A 23,851-nucleotide genomic window follows, 5' to 3' on the forward strand; every position below is an offset into this window, starting at 1 on the left:
TCCGCCTTGCTTCTTTTAGATACACGCATCTTCCTTAGAACCCTTAGTTGCCAGTCAGATTTCTTTAAAGAGTAATTTCCCAGTTATTAATACCTTGCAAACAAGCTTCTTTTTTATTGTGGGGAGGATTGAGGTGTAGCCTACTTGAACCTCTGTTTTTCTTTATTAGTTTACATGATCCTCACTTGCTTTTAGTCTTCCAGAGTTTATCAGTCTTTGGTTTCCTGAGGACAGCCATACCATTCTATTAGGGATTCATTTTCCCTTTTTTAAACCTTACTAATTTTTCAGAGATGTGGAAGAGAGAGTTGTCTTGGGATGGAAGTTGCATTGCTGAGTTTTTTCTGGCACTTAAGATGAAAATTCTCTGAAGGAAATATTCTGTGAGGCAGAATCTTAATATAATTCCTGTCTGGTGGGTCTCTAGGGAGGTGAGTGGCTGCTATGTGGTCCTTTTCAGGCTGGAAAGTGGAATCTTCTAGGAAAAATGGTCTACTATCTCAGACAGTGACTGAGAAGTGGCAATGCAAAACAGGGCTAATCACAGTGTATTGAGCAATAACCAGTTAGAAGATATACTAGAAAAAAATGTACCAAACCAAAAAGATAAAATGTCAGAAATACAATTAAAAAGGACCTTTAAAATCTATGTAAAAAATAAAGGAAATTCTTACTAAAGAACATACAAGAAGTCAGGAACAAATGAAAAATATACCTTTTTCAGAGCTAAAACTATGCAGCATGATAATGGTACTAGTTCAAGCTAATTTGAAATTTTCATGTGATAATAAGAATGCTTTTTAAAAAAACTAGATGATTCATCTTGAAATACATTGATAGAAATAAAGAAAAGAAAGAAATTGAGGGTAGGGATAGAGGACTTTGTGGTATAAAGTCACAGTAATTAAAATCTGTGGTGCCAGGACATGAGGAGAAATCACTTTGGGTAGGATGGAAAGCACACACATACCCACATTCATAGGAAAATTTAGCTGTGGTACAGTGAGCTTCCCTAAACCAGTGGAAACATTAAGTACTATTCATTAAATGAAGGCAGGGGGAGATTGGATATACATCTGTGGAAAATAAATAAACCTAGAATTCTACCTCATACCTAGGACAAATGATAAATGATCAGAGATTTAAGTATATTAAATGACACCAAAACATTTTAAATATAAAACTTGGGAAAATGGAGAATTTAAAAAATATATATCATATTACACATACGTGTGTGTGTGTGTGTGTGTGTGTGTGTGTGTGTGTGTGTGTATTTTTTCATAGTCCTGGGGATTGAAAATAAAAGAGTTGAGGATGTAGCTCAGTGATACAGTACCCCTGGGTTCAATCCCTAGTATCACAGAAAACAACAACAACAACAACAACAAAACACCCCAAACTAGCAAAACAGCTCTCCATGTTGATGGAAAATTCTACAGGAAATATTAGAAAGAAGCAAGGCTCACAAGAGTACGTAAACACAATAAGGAGTAGCATATTTGCACATTGTTTTTAGACTTTTCTTTGTGTTGATATTTTCTTTTATATATGAGTAATTTAAAATTCTGAAAGAGTATAAGGAACTGATTACTGTGGGAGGAGGTAATTTAATGGGTAGGACAAGGACAGATTGAAGATTATGATGTGATGAAATTTTTTTATACTATATACCTTCTCATGTCTTTTAGATTTTTGTTGCTAAAATTGTAATGCCTACTAAGAATTATAGTATATCAGATATTTTCAGTTCAAAGTGACCAAAATGCACTTCCAACTGGCTTCAGCAAACTTTTTTGTCTTTTCACCACAAATACAGCTATCCCCAGTGTTATAAGTCTGTTTTTTTATTTTCTAGGAATACTGGAAATATTAGGTTTATGTAAAACCTTATTAACCAGTATTAACTAGCCCGAACAGAGCACCTATATTTTAAAACTCTTAGCAGTCTAATTTACTAACATATTCTGAAGTTAGCATATTAGTAGATTATATTAAATGATGCCAGGTAATGGCTTTTATCAGCTACAAATACACTGACACACACAGAAACTTTGCAGCTTGAGTTTTACTACTTCAATCACAGGCAAAACAAGCAGAGAACACCAAGCTCACGAAGTTGGCCATATTGCAAAGAGCTATTCCTCTCGCTAGTGAATCGGAGACACTCTTTATGAAGTCCAAAAGTGACTAACAAACCAAACTCTCTATTGTCTCTGACAGAACCAATGCCTGTATGTATCTGCCAAGCATCAGACCCTAAACCAGACTTTGACTCATTGTTGCCACCAGTGGGGAATAGCTTATTGCCACAACTGTCACAGGAGCAGAAGCAAACTTGATAAAGAACAAGAAATACACAAAACACAGAATGGGAGAATAAAAAAGAGGAAGGTACAATTTTATTGCTGCTTGTAATTTGCTCCAAAGATTAAGAAAAGATGTGCCTGGGATGTATAGTCATTGAGATATAATTCTGGGCAATGTGGTGTATTTCTTCAAAAGGGAATTCACTTGGATATCTCTGTGGAATGTCAAAACTGTTAAGTATAAGTTTTTAAAAGACACGAACAAGAATCTCATAAAAATAAAATGAATGTGTGTCAAAGATTCAATTGTTTAAGTAATTTTTTAACAGGAGAAGCTGCAAGATGGAAAGGACCATGATCTTTGTATTTGAGGGAAGTGTTTTTTTTTCTTTTTTTTTCCTGTTTGATTCCATATATCCACCAGGTTCAAGTGGGAAGATGTTTTATAGAAAAGTCTTATAAAAATGTATTTGAAACTACAGGACCAATATTTGTCTTTAATTATAAAAGCATACAACAAAAGAGACAATAAATAGATACTAAGTTTTTATGGAGTTGATTCATTATTTCATGGCACAGTAATATATAAACATAATTTTTATAACTATTAAACTAATGTGTAGCATTTACCAATAAACTTTTACTTTACACTTATTGAAGTATAACTTGCATATAATAAAGTCTACCAATTATAAATGTACAGCTTGGTAAATTTATACATATGTATGTACCCAAGTATACACCCAAGTACTAACAACACAACACAATTTAGATAATTTTTCTAGTCTGCCACAAAACCTTGTCGCTCCTAGTTAGTACCTTTCTCAAACCATTATTCTGACTTCTGTTATGATCATTAATTTTGCCTATTCTTGAACTTCATGTAAATAAAATTATAGCACATACTTATGTCTGGCTTCTGTTGCTAAATATCTATGAAATTTAGCTACTTATTAAAAGACAGCAATAGTTCTGTGTATTTTGTGAAGAATAGTAAAAGTTAGGTATTGTTGATGGACATATTTGTTACTATAATGAGTAATTGCATGTACTACTAAGAATATGTTTCATTCTTTTTCCATATTGACTAGATAATCAGTGATCTTGCTAAATTATCATATCAATTCTGTTGTTTGTAAAGTCTTAGGTTGTCTGTGTACAAATCATGTTATCTTTAAATAATGAGAATTTTTAGTTTTCCTATTGCATTTTTATGCCCTTTATTTTTCTTTTCCTTGTTTTTTTTTTTTAAACTTAGTAGGACCTTAAGTACAATGTTGTGGAAGACATTCTTTTCTTATTCATGATCTCAGTTGTAAAGCATTCAGTATTTCACTTTTAAATATGTTAACTATGTTCTTAAAGTAATGTCCATTAAAATACTTTTAAAATTCATTCACAGTGGGCTGGAGATGTGGCTCAAGTGGTATCTCGCTTGCCTGGCATGTGTGTGGCCCGGGTTCGATCCTCAGCACCACATACAAACAAAGATGTTGTGTCCGCTGAAAACTAAAAAATAAATATTAAAAAAATTCTCTCTCTCTCTTTAAAAAAAATTCATTCACAGGTATTAAATCTTACCTATTGAAATGATATGTAATTTTTTTCATTTTTAATAGTGTGGTCAATTACAAGGATTGATTTTAGAAAGTTAAGCCAACTTGCATTTTTGACCAAAACGCACAGGGTCAATATATATCCTTTTTGAATATTACTGAGTTTGATTTGCTAATATTTTGCTTAGGAGTTTTTTTTTTTTTTTTTTTTTTTTTTTAGCTGTGTTCATGATACCAACCTGCAATTTTCTTTCCTAGTAATATCTTTATCAACTTTCATTATAATGATTGGCTTGCTACTTTAGTCAGCCTTTTGATGCTATGACCACAATATCCAATAAGAACAGTTCAGAGAAGGAAAAGTTTATTTGAGTCTCATGGTTTCAGAGGTACCAGGTCCATAGATGCCAACTCTTATGCTCTTGGCTCAAGGTGAGGCAGCACATCATAGGGTTAAGTGCCCAGTGGAGGAAAGCTCCTCAGCTTATAGTGGTATAAGGAAGTGGAGAAGGGAAAGGGGCTACAGAGAAGATGTACCCTTCCAGGGCATGCCCCCAGTAACCCAACTCCTCCAGCCACACCCCACCCGCCTATAGTTATCACTCAGTCCATTCAAATAAGGATGATTAGGTCACAACTTGAATAATTCAATCATTTTACGTCTAAATATTGCTGCATTAGCAGGAGCTTTTGGGGGACAGTTCAAATCCAAACCATAACACTTGGCTTCATTGAATGGGTTGATAAGTATTTATTTTTATGTTCCAGAAGAATTTATATAAGAATTTTAATTTTTATTCCTTGAATGTTTTAAACAGTTCATTAGTGAATCCAGTTGGGCTTGGAGTTTCTTACAGGTTTAATTTTTTTCATAGTTCTGAGAATAAAGTTTTTTTGTTTTGTTTCTTGTTTCAGTTTTAGTGAATTGTGTTCTTCAGGTAATTTTTTAATTCTCTACTGCATTGAAATAAAATTGATCATAATAATCCTGAGAATCTTTTTGTCCATAGACTGTGTAATCTTTTTACGTCTGTAGACTTTCTAGTTATAACTCTTCTGTTTTTTCTTGATCAGTCTTGTTTAGAGATTACTCATTTTATTAGTCTTTCAAAGAATCAACTTTTGTCTTTCTTTGTTTCCTCTATTGTATATCTGCTATTTCATTATTAATTAAAAATTTTCTTTACATTTTCCTTGAATTAGTTTACTATTTTTTCTAGCTTGTTGTCGTGGAAACTTAGTATATTGATTTTTAAATTTGTGTTATTTCCATTGTTAGGCATTTATAGCTATGAATTTTGCTCTAAATAGTGCTTTACGTGTATCCCACACATTTGTATCTGTTCTATTTTCAGTATCATTCAGATAAAAATATTTTCTCATTTCCACTGTGATATCATATATTTGATGTGAGTAATTCAGAATTGTGTTTCTTGAGTTCTAGACATTGGGAACATATCTAGTTGTCTTCTAGTACTTGATTTTTTAGTGTGATTCTGTGATTGTTACAAAGTATGTAATTCATAGTTTAAATTCTTTGTATTTTTTGAGAGTTGCATTGTCTAGCATTTAATCTCCTGGTAAATGTTTTATGTGAGCTTGAAAGAATGTGCATTCTCTAGTTGTTGGATTTAATGTTTTATTGGAATTTTTGAAATTGGAAAATTGTTTGTATCTGTATATCATGATTGTTTTTGCTTATTCTACCAGTTACTGAGAAGGGTTTGTTAAAATTGTCAGCTGAGTATGGATTTATCTACTTTTCTTTTCGTTCTTTCGAATTTTGCTTTATGTATTTTAAAAACCATTATTTGTTGCAGTACTGGGGATTAAATCCAGGGCCTCACATATTAGATGAGTGAGGGGCTTCCCAGTCCTTTATTTTGAGACAGGGTTCTCACTAAGTTGCCCAGGCTGCCCTCAAACTTGTGATCTTTCTGCCTCAGCCTCCTGAGGGAGTAGCTGGGATTACAGGAATGTGCTACCATGCCTGGGTCTTTTCTTTTAAAAATACTTCTTTTGTCTCTGTCTCTATTTCAATATCATTTATTTCTGAGTCAACAATTTTGACATGTGAGACATTTTATTTAGTTACTTTTATGTTGTCTTGTACAGTTTTTCTCCTTTTTTTCTTTTTATAGTTCAGTATAATTATTTTCTACTCTTTTCCAGTTTACTAACCTCCCTTTAACCATGTCCATTTAACTCCATCTAGTGAGTTAATTTCAGATAATTTTCAGTCTTAGAATGAACATTTGTTTTTAACAGATTCCAATTCTCTTGTTGAAATTCTTCATCTTTTTATCTCTTTTTACTGATTTTCATATCTTAAAATCTATTTTTCTCTTTCATTTTATTGAATGTATAAATCATAAATGTTTTAAATTTAACTGAAATTACCAGTTTGTGTATCTCTCCCCTTGCTTTGCCCTGGCAAGTAATTACTTGTAATCCATCTGATCTTGGAGAGGGCTTACTTTCTATAGAGCAGAGACTAGTTGGTTGCCCGCCCTGAAACTTCACTTATATGATGTATTCTAGAAAATATGATTTTTGCCTTTTCTTCTTGTTGGACTCGTGTGGTTCTGTTTATAGCTTAGTACATCATAATAGAAGCTGCATTATAAGTAATACAAGTAACAATAAGTGTTGGTGAGGATGTGGGGAGAAAGGTATTGTCATACATTGTTGGTGGACTGCAAATTGGTGTAACCACTATGGAAAGCAGTATGGAGATTCCTTAGAAAGCTTGGATGCAGTTTTCCCACTCCTCTGTCTACACCAAAGGACCTAAAATGAGCATACTACAGTGACACAGCCACATCCATGTTTACAGTTAAAACTCACAATAGCCAAGCTATGGAAACAAGCTCGGTGTCCTTCAACAGATGAATGGATAAAGAAAATGTGGTATATAGTAACATGGGATATTACTCAACCATAAAGAAGAATGAAATTATGGCATTTGCCAGGAGATGAATGAAACTAGAAAATATCATGCTAAGTGAAATAAACCAATCCCAGAAACCAAAGGCCAAAAGTTCTCTCTGATTTGTGGATGCTAACCCCAAACAAGGGAGGCCGAGGAGGGGAATAATAGAAATCCTTGGGACTAGACAAAGGGAAATGAAAGAAGGGAGAGTGGAATAGAAAAGGCTGTAGAATGAATTGGATATAACTTTCCTAGTCTTGTATTTGTATACATGACCAGGGTAACTCCGCATCATGTACAACCACAGAATGGAACCTAAATAGAATAAGTTATACTGTATGTATGAATATTCTGCCAAATATTAAAAAAAAAATAGACCCTGCAAATGCACCATAGCCATTTTAACATCCCTTTCTGGTAAGGCTCAAATCTGAATTAATTGTGTATCTCTCTGTTTTGCTTTTGTTTCCCCAAACCGCCCCCCTACCTTTTTTGTTAAAGCATGACTCATAATGTTTACTTGATATAAGAAGAGTCTGGGGAATGTTTTTTCCTCTAAAGAGAGCTAATTTTTCCTCTAGAACTTCTGATCTTGCAAGGCTTAGTTTTAGACTTAGTGGAGTTTTCTTTTCTTTTTTTTTTTTTTTTAATTTTATTTGTCCTTCCTCCTAAGATACTGCTTTTGTAGAGTTTGAGTTGAGGGCTCAGGGTTTTTAGTGCTCCTCTATCTTGGCAGGGCTTGTCAACTTCTGTCTTCTCAATGTTGCTGGACTGTTGTGTCTACTAGACTTTTTATTTAGTTTCTTATGGTTTTCTTGGTGTCTTTGACTACATACTTGTAAACTTGGGAAGCTGTTAATGATTTAAGAGGTTCTTTCTCTACAAGTCTTTTTTTACACCAACTCCCCATCTGGTTTGATTATCCCTATGTATAATCTATACCTCCTCAGCCTGCTGAGATTATTTTATTATGCTTGGCTGTCTTTTCTATCATTGATTCAGAAATTTCTTTTTATATAAAATAATGATTAAATGTGGAATTTACTTCATTGGGCTTTCCTCCTTTCAAAGATTATAATCTTTGGGCGCCCAGCATCTCGGGAGGCTGAGGCAGGAGGATTTCAAGTTCAAAGCCAGCCTCAGCAACTTAGTGAGGCACTTAGCAACTCAGTGAGACCCTGTCTCTAAATAAAATATATATAAAAAAAGGCTGGAGATGTGGCTCAGTGGTTGAGTGCACTTCTGGGTTCAATCCTTAGTATCAAAAAATAAATTAAAAAAGGGTACAGGGGCAAGTGATGGGGTCCATACCTGTAATCCTAGTGGCTATGGAGACTGAGGCAGAAGGGTCGTGCCTTCAGTGCCAGCCTCAGCACCTCAGTGAGGCCCTAAGCAACTCAGTAAGGCCCTGTCTCTAAATAAAATATGAAAAAGGGTTGGGGATATGGCTCAGTAGTTAAGCACCCCTGGGTTCAATCCTTAGTACCAAAAAACACACAAATAAAACAAAAAAAAAAAAACCCCAAAACAAACAAACAAACAAAAAAGATTATAATCTTGGGAATCTCACTTGGATCGATTGCTTTCCTGTACCTTTGTACAAATAGTTTTATGTGTTGTCCAGCACACAGAATTGTTCTCATTGAGAGTGCTGGTTTAATGCTCTCTGCTCTATAGATTGGTACTGGAAATACCTTATTTCTTCTTCCTCTTGCAGTTTTACTAAGCTTAGCACAGCTCTGTAGGTATTGATGCCAAGTAAATAATAGCTGTTGGAAATTTTTTCTTGCTTTATATTGTGTTTAATAGTTAAAAATTATTTCATATATATAATTACCATCTATCAAAGAAGTTAAATAGCTCTAAGCCTTATTTTTATCTCCTGGAGTAAATTCAGGTGTTTGGTACATCATAAGAGATCTCTGAAAGCCGTAGGAATGTAGGGTTGGTGCTAACCATTTTAAATTGCTGCTTCTCTTCCTCTTCTTCCTCCTCCTGCTCCTTTTCCTCCTCCTCTTCTTCCTCCTCCTCCCCCTCCTTCCTCTTCTCCTCTGTTCTTTTTAGTTATACATGACAATAGAATCTATTTTGACATATTTATATAAACATGGAATATATCTTATTCTAATTAGGATCTCAGTCTTGTGGATATACATGATGTTGAGGTTTTAAGTTCTTTTAAGTAAGCCTAAAATCAAACACAATTTTTCTCCTCTTTGAATTGTGTTTATTGGAAAGATTTCATAGAAATGAAAATTCTTATCAGCATCTCTCGTTTTAATCTCTAGGAAGATGAAGTCCTCAGTACATTCTGAAGAGGATGATTTTGTTCCAGAACTGCATAGAAATGTTCACCCTCGAGAGCGGCCTGATTGGGAAGAAACACTTAGTGCAATGGTAAATCAGTTTTATACATATGTACACTGTACTTATACAAGTAAAAGGAAGTGGGGAAGCATACTCACAGAAGAAAGTGCAATTTTTTTTTTTGCTTGTTTATTCAGGAAATAATTTTTGAACAAATACTTGAATCAAATAAAAGGAACTGGGGAAGTATACTCACAGAAGAAAGTGCAATTTTGGGGGGCTTGTTTATTTGTTCAGGAAATACTTTTTGAACAAATACTTGAATCCAGGCACTGCTCTAGATTCTGGGGAGAATAATAGGGTGATAGAGTGGTAGGATATAGTGTGAAAGAATATTGCTGGTTACATAGGGTGGCCACAGATTGCCTCTATGAGGAAGTAAGATTTGAGCAGAGGCCTGAAGGATGTAATGAAGTAAGTACTGTGTTATTTGGGATCACATCATTTTAAGCAGTGGAAGAACAAGGTTAAGACTATGACAAAGGATTAAAAAATAAGATGGAAGAAACACAAGTAACACAGTGTAACTGAAATTGAATGCTTCAGGGTAAGAAGAGGAGGAGATGAAGTTGAAGAAATGGTTTAAGTAGGTAGAAAGCAGATCCCGTGGTTTCTTGCAATCCATTGATAAGGACTTCGTTGTGTATGCAGGATTTTAGTCAGTTTTTATGAAACCATAACCAAAATACCTGACAAGAACATATTAAAGGAGGAAAAGTTTATTTGGGACTCATGCTTTCAGTCACTAGACTGCTGACTCCATTGCTTTGTGCCCAAGTTAAGGCAGCACATTGTGGGGGAAGGGCCTAGAAAAGGAAAGCTGCTCAGTTCCTGTGGGATCAGGAAGCAGAGAGGAAAGAGGCTGTAGGGAAGATGCACCCTTCCAAGGCATGCTGCTAGTGGCCCATTTCCTCTAGTCACATCCCACCTGCCTACAGTTACTACCAAGTCCATTCAAACTAGGATGGACTGACTAGGTTACAGCTCTTATAGTACAATCATTTGAACTCTGAATATTCCTTCAGTAACACCAAAGCTTTGGGAGGATACCTCATAACAAAAGTGTAACATTGAGTGAGATGGAAGCTACTGAGGATTTTGGGCTGAGGAATAACATGATCTGGCTTGAAATTTTAAAGGAAATCTTAGTTTGCATTAAGTTCAGGGAGCAAAAGAAGAAGTAAGGAGACTATTTAGAAAAGTTGTTATCATAGGAGAGCAGAGTTGGTAGCTTGAATCAGGATGGTAGTAAATATGGTTAGAGTTGTTTATTAGATTCTGCATATATTTTAATGGATACAAACGTGAGCAAAGAAATGTGAGATAAATAGATGTCAAGGATGACTTCAGTTTTTTTTGTTCTTATTAGCCAGAAGAATGGAATATACATTTACTGAGTTGCTAGAAAAGTGGTTTTGTTGAGGATTTTTTGAAAAAGTCATCAGTGTTATTCCACAAGATATGTTTGAGCTATCTGTTTAATTTCTTAAAACTTTTTGTGATTTAGGTTTATTATTATTAATTTTTTTTGTGGGAGAAGACATTTTACATAATTTTGGGTCAAAGTTAGTATCTCTATCATCAAAATTTAATGTAAATGTTCATCTATCATGCTGATCTAAGAGACTTTTTATATTTCAATTTCTTTTCATTATGATAGGTTCTATAAATACTGATATCAGGTCATAAGCATATGATTTTAATTGAGCATTTTCATCACTTGGAAAGTATCTGTAGGGTTCTGTTTGAGTCTCTTCTTTGTATTTACCTTTTTGCATTAATCACTTCCAATTGAAGGTTAAATGAAAACTCCTTGATTGAACTATTAATTGGAGTTTGCAATATTAAAATTTATTTTGTACTTGCATTGTGGTCTGAAAAATCCTACTGTGCCTGTAGTTAAGGTTGAAAAATATAATCACTGCAAATTTGTATGGGAATGAAAATTCTCCCTTCTTATTTTAACATTTGATAGCTTGGCAAGTATGTACAGTAGCTTGTGATTACTTATAATTCTAAGAATACTACTTGTCATTCAGATAACTTGATCACAGTATTTCTTATATATAAGCTATGTTTTACCTTGCAATTTTAGATTAAGTTCATTGGGAAATGTAAAATCTGTAGCAAAAACTAGTTACAACGCACTTTAGTGTTCAGTAGTAGAAGTTAAAAATATGTCAAATTAAGCATTTATCTGCTCCACACAGATTTTTATCAAAATTAGTAATAATGTATCTTAGTAGATTTCAGATCATGTTATACTGAATTCATGTTTTTTTCATGTTGTTTGTGAGTGTTCTCTTCTTTAGATGTACCATGTTCATAGGAGGCTAACTCTTCAACCACTTCACACTTAGCATTGCCTCCTCACTAACAACTGAACCTACTAAGAGTCAATGAAAACCATTTTAAATCATTTACCCTGTTTTTCTAGTTGGCTATTGATGTTACTACCAATGTCCTCAACCTTTTGAGCAACTACTCTCACCGAAAGATTTATATAGTAAACCAGTTTGTTTTTTCTGGATACATTTATTTGACTACTGCTATAAAACATAATTTACCATTGGTAAATGGATTTTCTTGCTTGACGATGAAATGTGTTACTTAGAAATTTGCTTAGGTTATAATGTTATCATTTGGTGCTTTTGTGAAGAATTCTGCATGGTGATGTACTCTTTTAGAATTTTAAAAATTTTTCTGAGTGTTGCTTTCCTCTGAGTGGAGAATATTGTGATGAGTTCATAGTTTAGTAATATTGATGTATCTGTCTTCTATTCTTTTAGCATTCCTGGAATGTTACTTCATAATAAACACAGTGCTTTATCACCTAATTTGATAACAGGATATTGATATTACTCTGTTCATTGCAAGTGTGACATTCAAATTCCACTTATCTCTTCTTATTTTTACATGATGTGTTTGTATTATTAATTTTTTAAAATGTGGTACAGCAATATATGTGGAAACTGAAACATTCAGTTATGATTTAATACTGCAGTTTATAGTGTGTCAGGCAGCAGTGTAAATTGATGAGAGTGACACATGGTCTTTTTTGCACCTACTCATCTTTCTTATTATAGCACGAAAGTGGCCATAAATATACATTAAAAAATGAGCGTGACTGTGTTCCAATAAAACTTTATTTATGGGTACTTGATATTTGAGTTTCATGTTAATTTTCACCTGCCACAAGATACTCATTCTTCTTTTGATCCTCCCGCCCCAAAACATTTGAAAATGTAAAACTACTTTTAGCTTAGGGCTTTATGATGAGGACAGGTGGTGGGCTGTATTGCCCTAGTTATTTGGTCCCTTCTTTGTCATACGTTGTAACTTAAGAGATAGGCTTAAATTGAAAGGCTTCCCTAAACCTTCTAGGGAGAAATTAATTTTATTTTTCTTCTCATACTATGCTGTTCATATTTGTAATATAATGCTTAACTCATTGTATTAGTATAATTAATCGTGAATTTGTCCATCTTCCCACTTGCCCTTTGGGGAATGGTAGAGATCATTTTGTATTCATTTTATTTGGTTAAAAAGAGGATATAACCATGTCTTTTATACAAATGTAGAATGAATACATGCCAAAGATATTTAACTCGTTAATTAATGAAGGAATCATTCAGGTGTTAAAACTGGTTCAGAGATCCAGAGCACCTTTTATAGATCTATGTGCTAAAATACATGCAAATGGATGCAAAACTGGTCAGTTCTGCTGAAAATAATTTGCATTTCTTATGTATAGAAATTACATGGGTTATTTTTATCAGTTTTCTATAGTTCAACTTCCATCTCCACAGAGTTGTAAATAGTCAAAAGACAAACAAAATCCCATAACCCTTATTGATTCAGGTAATCCTGAAGCTGCCACCATTCCATGAAAGGATAGTCAGAATATTTTTTGCCCATTTAAATATCTTTCACAATTTTTCTCTATAAATTTTATTACCTCTGCCAAATACACTGAATGAAAAGAAACTTCACATTATTTTTTATTTGGTGGTTTGTTCTCTTGTATTAAAATGCATGCAGTATACATGTGATATTGTTGAATTCCATACTGATTTATCTAAAGCAGCTGTGGAAATTACTGTTTATATCAAGTTTTAATGCCTTGTTATCTTCTTATTTTTACATTGCAATTTCTTCATGTGTAAGCTCCTTGAGGAGCTGTTATCCTTCTTTCATTAAAGAAAAGAAGTATCACAATCAATAAAGAATACATTCTCAGATTACAGGAAGTGTACAGGAAAGGATTAAATGAGATTATAAAGCACTATTTTACTAACCTATCTCTAGAAAGTTGTGTTCATTTTAAACACTAAGTAATAGCAGAGAAAGTTTGGGACCATTCTGTGAATAATAACTTAAGTGAAATATCACTTTGAGAGAGAGATTAATTCTTCTTTTAAAAATTTTTTAGTTATACATGGGCACATATCTTTATTTTGTTTTTTTATTAATTATGTGGTGCTGAGGATCAAACCCAGTGCCTCACATATGTGAGGCAAGCGCTCTGTCTCTGAGCCACTACCCCAGCCCAATAAATTCATTATTAAGAGAAACTCACATAAAATGTTTCCCCAAAACAATTCCATGCAGCTAATTTTTGAGTGTAGCAAAGTTGGACATGGTGGGGCATGCCTGTAATCCCAGCTGTTTAGGTAGTTGAGGCAAGAGGTTCTCCAATTCAAAGCCAGCCTCAGCAACTTATTGAGGCCCTAATTTACTCAATGAGACCCTGTCTCTAAATAAAATACAAAAAAGGGCTGGGGATGTGGCCCAGTGGTAAGTGCCCCTGGATTTATTCCCCAGTACCAAATAAATAAATAAATAAATACATAGGACTTAAACGTCAAATTTTTACTGCTTTGTATGGTGCAGCTAGAATATTAGTTTTTTTAAAATATACGTTATTAAAAGAGAGCTAGAAAATTTGAATTTTAAGAGTGTAAGGAATTTTATATACAATGATATTCAAAATCAAAACAGCAATAAAATCCTAAAATAGGGCTCTGCCCTTTTGTGGTTTATGATTAGGTATTCTTCATAAATCTATAATCAAATAAGTATTTTAAGAAATCTAAGCCGGGTGTAGTGCTGTGTGCCTGTAGTTTCATTTATTTCTGAGGCTGAGGCAGGAGGAACACTTGAATCCAGAAGTCTGGGCCAACCAGGGCAAAATAATGAGAACCTGTTTCTTAAAACAGACTCCCCCCCCCCCCCCCGCCAAGAAACAAACAATAAAGAAATCTAATAAAAACTTGTAGAGTTTCTCTAAATTACTAAAAGTAAATTATTTTCAACTATTTAATATTGAAGTCATTCAGTAAGTACATAGTAGGATTTTTTTTTTTTTTATTTAAAGTATCAGGGACTAAACCCACTCAACCACTGAACCATATCCCTAGCCTTTTTTTTTTTTTAAATTAAAAAAAAATTTTAAGACAGGGTCTCACATCACAGGATCTTTTAAATAAATAGTAACATAAAAAAATCTGAAAAGTATATGTGTCTAAGGCTCTTTCACGTTTTGATCATTATAGGACCATCATAATGATGTTTCTGTATTCATTTTATTTTTAATATTGAAAATGGTTTAGTAAAGACTGAGTTTCATGATATGTGTATGCATTGGTGTTTCATAATGTGTGTGGAAACTGAAATGCTATTCAATTGGGATTTAATAGTGTAGTTTGTGGTGTGATAAGCAGTGTGAATTGATGTGAGTGCTTTTCAATGTTCTCAGAATAGATCCTGCTAATTTTCAAAAAAAAATTTTTTTGGGTCAGTACAGTTTCCTTTTTCATCATTAAATTTAGTATGTGGTTAGAGTTCAGGTCTAAAACCCAGTCATGTTTGAGCACATAAAGTTATTGATAAATGGTTCTGGCTGAAAATGTTTAGTATGCTAATAACTGGAGTCATGAAAACAAGTGATAAAATTTCAACTTCCAGATTATCAAATTTTTTTTAAAGTATGGAAATTGCCATTGCTCAGCTTTGTCAACTCTGTTTATACCCTGCGAATACTTACCCCTACCACACATATGCACATGCCCATAATCAAACTCAGTTACTTCTGAAGATTACTTCCTGAAGATTTTCAACCCTGCTTCTCTTATTTCCTCCTCAACTGGCGTCTGTACTCTATCTGTATGCTTCCTCTCTCTCAGTTCTTTGCTGTTATTGCTATGCAGATGATGTGCATATTCATCATATTCTTAGTTCTAGCCCCATGAGCATTCATTTACTACTTAGAGGATTTGTAGCAACCATGAACTACAGATTTTCACTGATCTCATCTCTGCTCTTCCCTGGAATGAGTCTCCTTATTTAACTTTACAGTTAAAATTTTTGTTTTTCTCAAATGTGCCAAGCATTCTTTCCCATCAGGGCTTTTGTATTTGTGTTCCTTTGCCTAGAAAATGCTTTCCCCATATTATCTGTAAGGCTTGTTCTCTCACTTCTAGTGGGTCTCTGTTCAGATATTAAGTGCTGCCTTTACTTACCATCTTAAACGAACTAATAACCTGCCCTTCTTTCTCTTTCATACTCTGCTCTAATTTTCTCCATAGTATTTACACATACTAAATATTTATATGATTATTAGCTTTCTCATTAAGTTACAAGCTCCATCAGGACAGAGACTATCATTTCTGGTTGGTTACTGCTTTCATCTCTGTGACTGTCACAGCAAATTATCAGTAAATATTTGTTGAATAAGTGAAATTTTCATTCTTTATACAGATTGAAGACTTCCTTTTCCTTGAAAAATGCCTTGACTTTTCCTGCTTCTTTATTTAATTTGTTGGACATTAATATGAACTTTCTAATTTATTTTCCCTTTATTTTTTTGACAAAAGTGAGGCAATTTGTACATTTTTCTCAGATTGTCACAAGTGGCCACTTGTATTTGGCCACTTCCCACTGTATTGCTTATGGCCAAAAGAAGAACTAAAGTTGATAGAACATGGATTATTTCTTCCTGAATAATCTTGAAGAAATATTGTGTTTATTGCTTCTTGGACAGATAGGTATCCACACTCTATAGTACTTACATTGATTTATTCTATCATCAACTTATAAAAACATTAAGTGCTGCCTTTACTTACCATCTTAAACGAACTAATAACCTGCCCTTCTTTCTCTTTCATATTCTGCTCTAATTTGGAGTTTGCATAAAAGAAAAAAAATCTTTGCAAATGTTCTGAAAATGAGGATCTTTAGCATTTTTATTATAGTGTGATGTGTAATAGTGTATTTTTGATTAATGGGTGATTTTTTTTAATATTGATTTTTTTAGTTGTAGTTGAACACATAACCTTTATTTCACTTATTTATTTTTATGTGGCGCTGAGGATTGAACCTAGAGTCTCGCACCTGCGAGGTGAGTGCTCTACTGCTGACCCCAATCCCAGCCCCTTGATGGGTGATTTTTAATTCAGAGGAATTGATGATGTTTATCATTTTACAGTCTATGAAAGCTGAATGTTTTATGTACTGTTGCTTTGTGAATAATCACAAATGCAATCATTGCTTAATATACAAAGTCTGGGTTTTGGATATTTGCCAGTACACTCAAAGCTGTTCAATAAACTACAAACCTTCCTTTACCCCATCCTCTTCCATGGTGCATCCTATGCTGGCTGAAGATTGTGGAAATTCTCTGGTGTGAATCAAGTAGTGCTGATTATTGAAAATAATTAATGCAATATTGAGGGTTCTGGAGTATATATTAAGTGAATTGAATGAAATTGCTAATTTTACAGGTCAAAAGTTTTGGAAATTAATGGTTCCATACAGTTAAGCCCAAAATCTGTTGAACTGTTGAACTAGTGCTTAAACTTGTTGTCAATTAGAGAGAAAACTACATTTCACATATTATGCTATATAAGGCGTAAGTGAGCTGCATGTTACGTGTATGAGAGAATTCATTGTACAGCTTTAAATTTTTTAAAAAATCTTTTTGTTTTTAGTTGAACATGGACATAATACCTTTGTTTTACTTACTTATTTTATGTGGTGCCAAGGATCAAACCCAGTGCTTCATGTGTGCAAGGCAAGTACTCTACTGCCAAGCCACAGCCACAGCCCCTAAATTTTTTTTAAACTTACAAAATATTCAAGGAAAAAACTATATAAAATATACAGTTGGAGGAATATTGCTTCTTATAAGTCTTGAGCAACATGGGTTAGATTAGAATCTCACTATTTCTTTAATAGAAATTTTGCCAATTAACTATCTCATTCATTTGAGGTTCTTACTTTTTCTGTTCATACTTTTATTTCAGAATTTATATTTTATAGTATATGAGTATTATGCAGATTTTATTAATAGATCTAGTGTATAAAATTATGCAGTTGTAAAAATTGATCAGTATCATTTTCTAGCAGCATTGAAGACTGACAGTAATCTGCCTTAATAAAGTACCTATAAAGATAATAGTACACTATCTTAAATTTTTCTAGGAACCTTTCTATAAAATGTGTGATAAAATCACAGGCATTATTGGAACCAAATATCTTCTGAACACATGGAATTCTTTAATGATCAGGGCAAATAGGAATGAGGTGAAAAAAAGGATGAATCTCAATTATAGAAAAAGTATTTCTGTATAATTTAAAAGTTTTACTAGTTGGGCACAGTGGCATGTAATCCTAGCAGCCCAGGAAGCTAAGGCAGGAGAATTGCAAGTTCAAAGCCAGCCTTAGTAGTTTAACAAGGCTCTAAGCAACATAGTGAGATGAGACCCTATCTCAAAATAAAACAAACAAACAAAAACAAAAAAGGTTATTGATGTGGCTCAGTGTTAAGCCTCCTGAGTTCAATCACCAATATCCCTCCACCCCAAAAAAGGTTTGCTAATAATGTAAGTGTGTTAATTTTTGGTTGGTAATCTAGCTATTATAGTCTAACAGAGAAGCTATAGTAATCATACTAATGGTGCTTACTAATAAGTTTTCCCAAATTATTTTAAGCATTCATTGCTTCTGAATAATTTTTCCCCTGATGTTAATTGGTCTCTCTGAGGAGATATTTTCTAGTAGAAGTAAACCTGAAGGTAAGTCTTTTACGGTAAAATAGCTAGTTTTATAATCCCTTTTAGAAATCATATTTGTTAGTTTCTTTTACTGTGATCTTCTTACCTTTTGTTCCCAGTCAAAACAGAATTGGATAGGAATAACTATGTAGTTAACTTATGTGTATTTGTATGCTTTCTGAATTATTCAGTGATTTAAATCTACCTGTCCCCCTCTTTGATTCCTATTTCTGTTTTTTAGCATTTCTACATTGGTGATCCTGAGTAACTCATTGGAGGATGTATTCCTGGGCCCAGTCTGTAGTGCTCAGACATTAAAACAAGAAATATACCCATTTTTTCCACTATTTTTTAGTGCAGAGATCTTGAGTTTTTTTCATATATTTGAAGCATCTTTTAGTAAAATTACTATCTTGTTATCAAGTAGGATGTAGGTCAATAATGCTGAAAAAATATGTCACAAAGATATTCTTTAAGGTTCATTGTAGTGATACTGTTACTTATAATAATAATATAGCTTTAGGAAATTTATCTTTTCTATGGTATTGAGATCATTATTATTAAAAATTTTCCCTATTTGTCTCTTCCTTGGTAAGGAAGGAGTTGACACTTAGAGCAATTATAATTTAAAAGTTTCTATAAACATAGGTCATATCAAAGATTCCTTGATGTGTTTCCTGTGGTTAAACTGGTTGAGCATAGAAATGGGTGGGCCTGTCATCTTTTTGTGATAGCATAGATTTTGTATAAAAACTTCACTTATCTGGTTGATCCTGTGTATGTGTGCAGTTCTGTGAATATAAAGACAGTTCATACATTTTTTTTCCTGTTGTTTATTGTGTTTTGGTAGTTTAAGAGACCAGAAAATTACCTGTATCTTTATATTCTAGGCAGAAATGTCCCTTTTCGTCATAATTATCAAGAATCATATTGTATATCACTAGTCTTAAAATGCTTTGCCCTCTGTCAAATGTTGAATACAAGTGATACAGATAATGCAGTAAATGAAATTTGAATCTGCTGAAGAGAATAAAAGTGAAAACTGTCCAAAAGTCATCATTTTCTCCCTCTGGCTTATTTTAAGATGTTCTTTGCTAGTGTTATATACGAAGATGACTTTGAGTATGACTTTCCCCATACATATTGTAATGGGGCTTTCTGTTCCTTGAAGAACAGGACTTTCCTGGACCACTGTGGTAGTAGTATATTTTTGAATTGATTTAGGTGTCCTTTGTGAATGGTTATTCTAGGATATTATTGTCTATTTTCTGTAGTAATTTCAGATCCCTCTTAAAAAAAGTTCTTATTTTGGAGAGAGAGAGAGAAAGAGAATGTGTGTGTGTGTAAAATGTATATATGTTATTTGGCTACTATTCCTTATCAAAATATGAGGGTATTTTATATAAATTAACCTGTGTTATATATGCAACTATTTCTTCAGGTTTTAGTAATGAATGTCATGGATCTGGGGTTGGCATTTTCTGCCATCCTGATCTGTTTTCTACTGCTGGAAGCTGATCTCTACATTTCTGATTTAAATCTTTATATTTCTGAATTTCTTGTCAGTGGACTTATGGTGAGGTTTGGCAAATAGGAGGTGCTGGTGGAAGAGGAGGGTAGGAAGAGGAGATTTCTCCTTTTCTTTTTCTGATTTGAGAAAAAGAGTCTCCAGGGTGGTTCTGGTTTCCTCAACTTACTGATAATTTGGCTCAGTGATTAACAAAAAAATCTCTCTTACTATTTATTTAACATGAATACATTTCATTATGGAAACTTTTTTATTCTTCTTCTTTTTAAATTGACTATAAATGTGAATATGCAGTTTTGCATATTGGAGTTATATAGATTTATCTAATCTCATTTATTTATGACAAGTTGTTAGGCATATACAGATAGTTTCTGTAAGGTAATCTGCAAAGGAAAAGCTTGCTTGCTTTTTCTTTCTTTTCTCTTCCCTTTCCTCTCTCTTTAGCTCTCCTTCTTTTTTTTTATTATTAGTTGTTCAAAACATTACAAAGCTCTTGACATATCATATTTCATACATTTGATTCAAGCGGATTATGAACTCCCATTTTTACCCCGTGTACATATTTCAGAATCACATCGGTTACACATCCACTTTTTTACATACTGCCATACTAGTGTATGTTGTATTCTGCTGCCTTTCCTATCCTCTACTATCTAGCTCTGCTTCTTAATCAAAACAAACATATAGAATATGCAGAAAAGTGAAAAAGAGTCACCCATATAATTCCATTTCGTACAGTGATGGCATTACATTGGTATATTTCCTTTAAGGCTTCTTACAATGCAGAGTTTTAAAGATATATAAGCATGTTTTTCTTACATAGATGTCTTCAAATTGTTAATTTTCTTTGTTTATATCACTTTGTTGATATACACCCTTTTCCCATTATGTCTGGGAATATGATTTTTTTTTTTTGGTGGTGCTACAGGGTATTGAACCCAGAGGTGCTGTACCACTTAGCTATATCTGCAGCCTCATTTATTTTTTATTTCAAGATAGATCTCATTAAGTTGTTCACGCTAGCCTTGTACTTGTGAATCCTTCTGCCTCAGCCTCCAGAGTAGCTAGAATTACCTGTGTGTTGGAATACAGACATATTATGAGTGGTAAATATGATTTTTTATGATTGGAGCAATGTACAGTTTTGTATATCCTTTTTTCTACTTATAAGCATTCTACCTTATTATTAAGGTGCTGTAATACAGAGAGAACTGAGTATTCTTTGTGCATCATAGAACATGTCATACATAGGTAAAGGAGTCAGTGGATTCACTGGAAGGAAGAGATTTCTGGAGAAGACTGGCTGTGGACATAGTATAACGACACCTTAGAAAGGGGAATAGAAAATTATATTTCCATTGAGAAGAGAATTCTGCTTTCCTCCCCTTAAAGGATAAGAACAATTGTATTGAGAATTGCAAAGTGAGATAGAACAGCTTATAGTTTGTATGTTTAGAATACAGGGTTGCAAGGGAGAGAGGAAAGTTGGCTGATATACTGAGTCAGATCTGGATCCTTTGCACTGGTGACCTATCCCTATCCCACCTGCAGAATTTGTACTTTCTTCCAGGTTTTGCCTTCAAATGTGAGCAGCTATATCTCTGCAGGAGGTTTGGGAGCATGAAGTTAGTACATTCAGTGGCGTGCTGGAGGCAAGTGCTTCCAAGGTGTGGTATCATGGTCCTGGGAAAAGAGTTCTAATTGCGTGAGAGGTAAAGGCGCATGCAAAGCCTCAGATCACTCAGGAATTCCTATGGTTTTAGAGGTCCACCTTGATAATACTTGTTTTCTGTTGCTATATAAGAAATTACAAATTCAGGGGCTAAAAACAATACCTGTTTATTATCTCTCTAGTCTGTCCAGGCTGAACTGGGTTGTTTCCTCAGGGTCTCATAAGGCAAAAATTAAAATTGTCCTCTGGATTGGGTTTTCATTCGAAGGTCTGTGGAAGGATCTGCTTCCTGCATCATTCAGGTGGTAAATGTAGTTCCTTGTGATTGAAGGTCTGAGATGCCTGTTTCTTGGCTGGCTCTCAGTGGTAACCCATTCTTTGCTCCTAGTGGTGTCCAAAATTTCTGCTCATATGGCCCTCTCAGTCCTCAAAGTCAGTAGCAATCCCTCATGCTTTAGATCTTTGACTTTCTTTTCTGTTACTGGCTGGAGAAAACTCTGCTTTTGAAGTTTTGAAGTGTGATTAGAGTAGATCCACCCAGGTAAATTTTGTATTATAAGAGATTTAAATTACATGTGTAGAAACACTTCACAGTAATACCTTGATTGATTGTATAATGGGGCCTGGGAGAGAATATGCTTTAGAATTTTACCGATGAGTGTTGTACATTTTTTTCTGATTTTTAGGCTTCATGATGTATCTATAGTTTGTGTTGACATTTGTTGGTAGAAATTAGACAGACTCTAGACACTTTAGATTCACTAATAATCCATGAAACTGATTGCTCAGAAGAGGTGGGGGAACTAATTTTTGTAAGCAGTGTATTGTTGTTGATATTAAATGAAAACAGTAATAAACATTTAATGATTATAAAACACCATGTAAAATAGGACATTTACTTTCTGTTCTTTTAATTAATAGGACCCTGAATTTGTTATATATTTTTCAATTTGATGAATGTCTTTATGATGAGGTTTACTTTTTCTTTTTACTATTATCTTGCATGGAATTACTCAGAGTATGGAGATCCCTAAATTACTTGCCCAAAGGATTTAATAATTCTTATTTTAATCATAAATGTTTAGTGTCTTTTGTGCCATGTCTTTTCAGTCTTAGAAGTTGTTAGTCTCATGTTTTGATAAGGGAAAAATATCTCTCATTGTTCTATTTTTTCACTTTTTAATTTCATTATCTTTGAATAGTTTATATGTCTACATTAGACATAGTAGTTTAGTGATAAAAATTCAATTTAATTCAAATACTGTGACTAATGTACTATGTAAATCGGTATTTCTTTCTTGGTCTCTGTTGACTCAACAGTGAAATGGCTGAATTACATGTCTTACAGCCCTATGATTATTCATTAACCATGCCATATACCCCATTTTTCCCCCTTAGTTAAAAATCTGTAATGCTTGCTGTTCTGTTAATACTTGTCAATATGGAGTTTATAGTACTTTTTAAATTTTTTTCCCCTTTTTTAGTTGTAGATGGACACAATAGCTTTATTTTATTTATTTATTTTCATGTAGTGCCAGGGATTGAATCCAATGCCTCACACATGCCAGGCAAGCACTCTACCACAACCCTGGCTCTGAGTTTATAGTAATTTGAAGGAGGTAGTCATATACATAAATAATATGAAGGGGCTGAGGACTGTGGGGGTACTGACAGTAGAGGTTGCCAGCTTTCTGGTTCTGTATCAGAACACCAAGCATTAGATTATTGCTATATCACTTTGTAGTTACCCAGTCAGTGTCAGTGCTTTACTTGAATATGGGATCAAGTGAATAAGCAATTGGAGAAATTCTTTGAAGATCTGTACTAGTGGAGGAATGGTCGGATTTGGGGAGCATGGTAAGGGTTAGAGAACTGTAGAACTGTATAAAATATTGCCAATTCCTTTTTCTGGAAGTTTTCCATTTCAAATTATGTTTTCTTAAAATGGATGAAAATTGTCTCTATGTGGTTTAACTTGTTTATAGGGAAAAAAATGCTTCCCTTGTTATAGATGCCATAGTTTTCAAGATTGCGGTAGTTTTTCACTGTAGGGATATAATTTTGGCTTATATTAAGATTGTGGTATTCTTTCAGATCTCGTTACCTAGATTCTTGTCAAAATGTACTCTCTACCACTATCCTTATGTAACGAAGTTTTGAATGTAAATTGAGGACTTTAATTTTTATTCTCAATGAACTTCACATTCATTTTAGTTTGACTTTGCAGCTTATTAAAATCTCTTTGAATTCTATTACTCATGGTATTAGTATTTAGTATCCCTTTCAGTTTTCTTCTCTATGCCATATATTTTTGTCTTTCATAAAAATATGAGAAAGTTAGGGACGAAAGAGCCCTGTGACTTGCCACCTTCTTCCTGTTGTATGTTAGTTTGCAGTAGTTAAACACTTATTTAACAATCTTTGGTATTTAATGAGC

The 23,851-nt window shown here is 33.7% G+C and overlaps 1 protein-coding gene across 4 annotated transcripts in view; it reads left to right on the forward strand.

The window, feature by feature from the left end:
* ARHGAP32 (Rho GTPase activating protein 32) overlaps positions 1–23,851 on the forward strand; it is a 283,976-nt gene that overhangs the window by 115,312 nt on the left and 144,813 nt on the right. For 3 of the 4 annotated variants that reach the window (XM_081280998.1, XM_081281001.1, XM_081280999.1), the window contains exon 2: positions 9,083–9,191. In XM_081280998.1, coding sequence (XP_081137124.1) covers positions 9,087–9,191 — 105 coding nt within the window. In that variant the 5' untranslated portion in view covers positions 9,083–9,086. Of the gene's footprint in view, positions 1–2,282; positions 2,392–9,082; positions 9,192–23,851 lie in introns of those variants that run through there. The other variant, XM_081281000.1, reaches the window with a different exon arrangement.

This window comes from Spermophilus citellus (assembly GCF_964194105.1).
Source record: "Spermophilus citellus genome assembly, chromosome: 2".
Taxonomy (NCBI): Eukaryota; Metazoa; Chordata; class Mammalia; order Rodentia; family Sciuridae; genus Spermophilus; species Spermophilus citellus.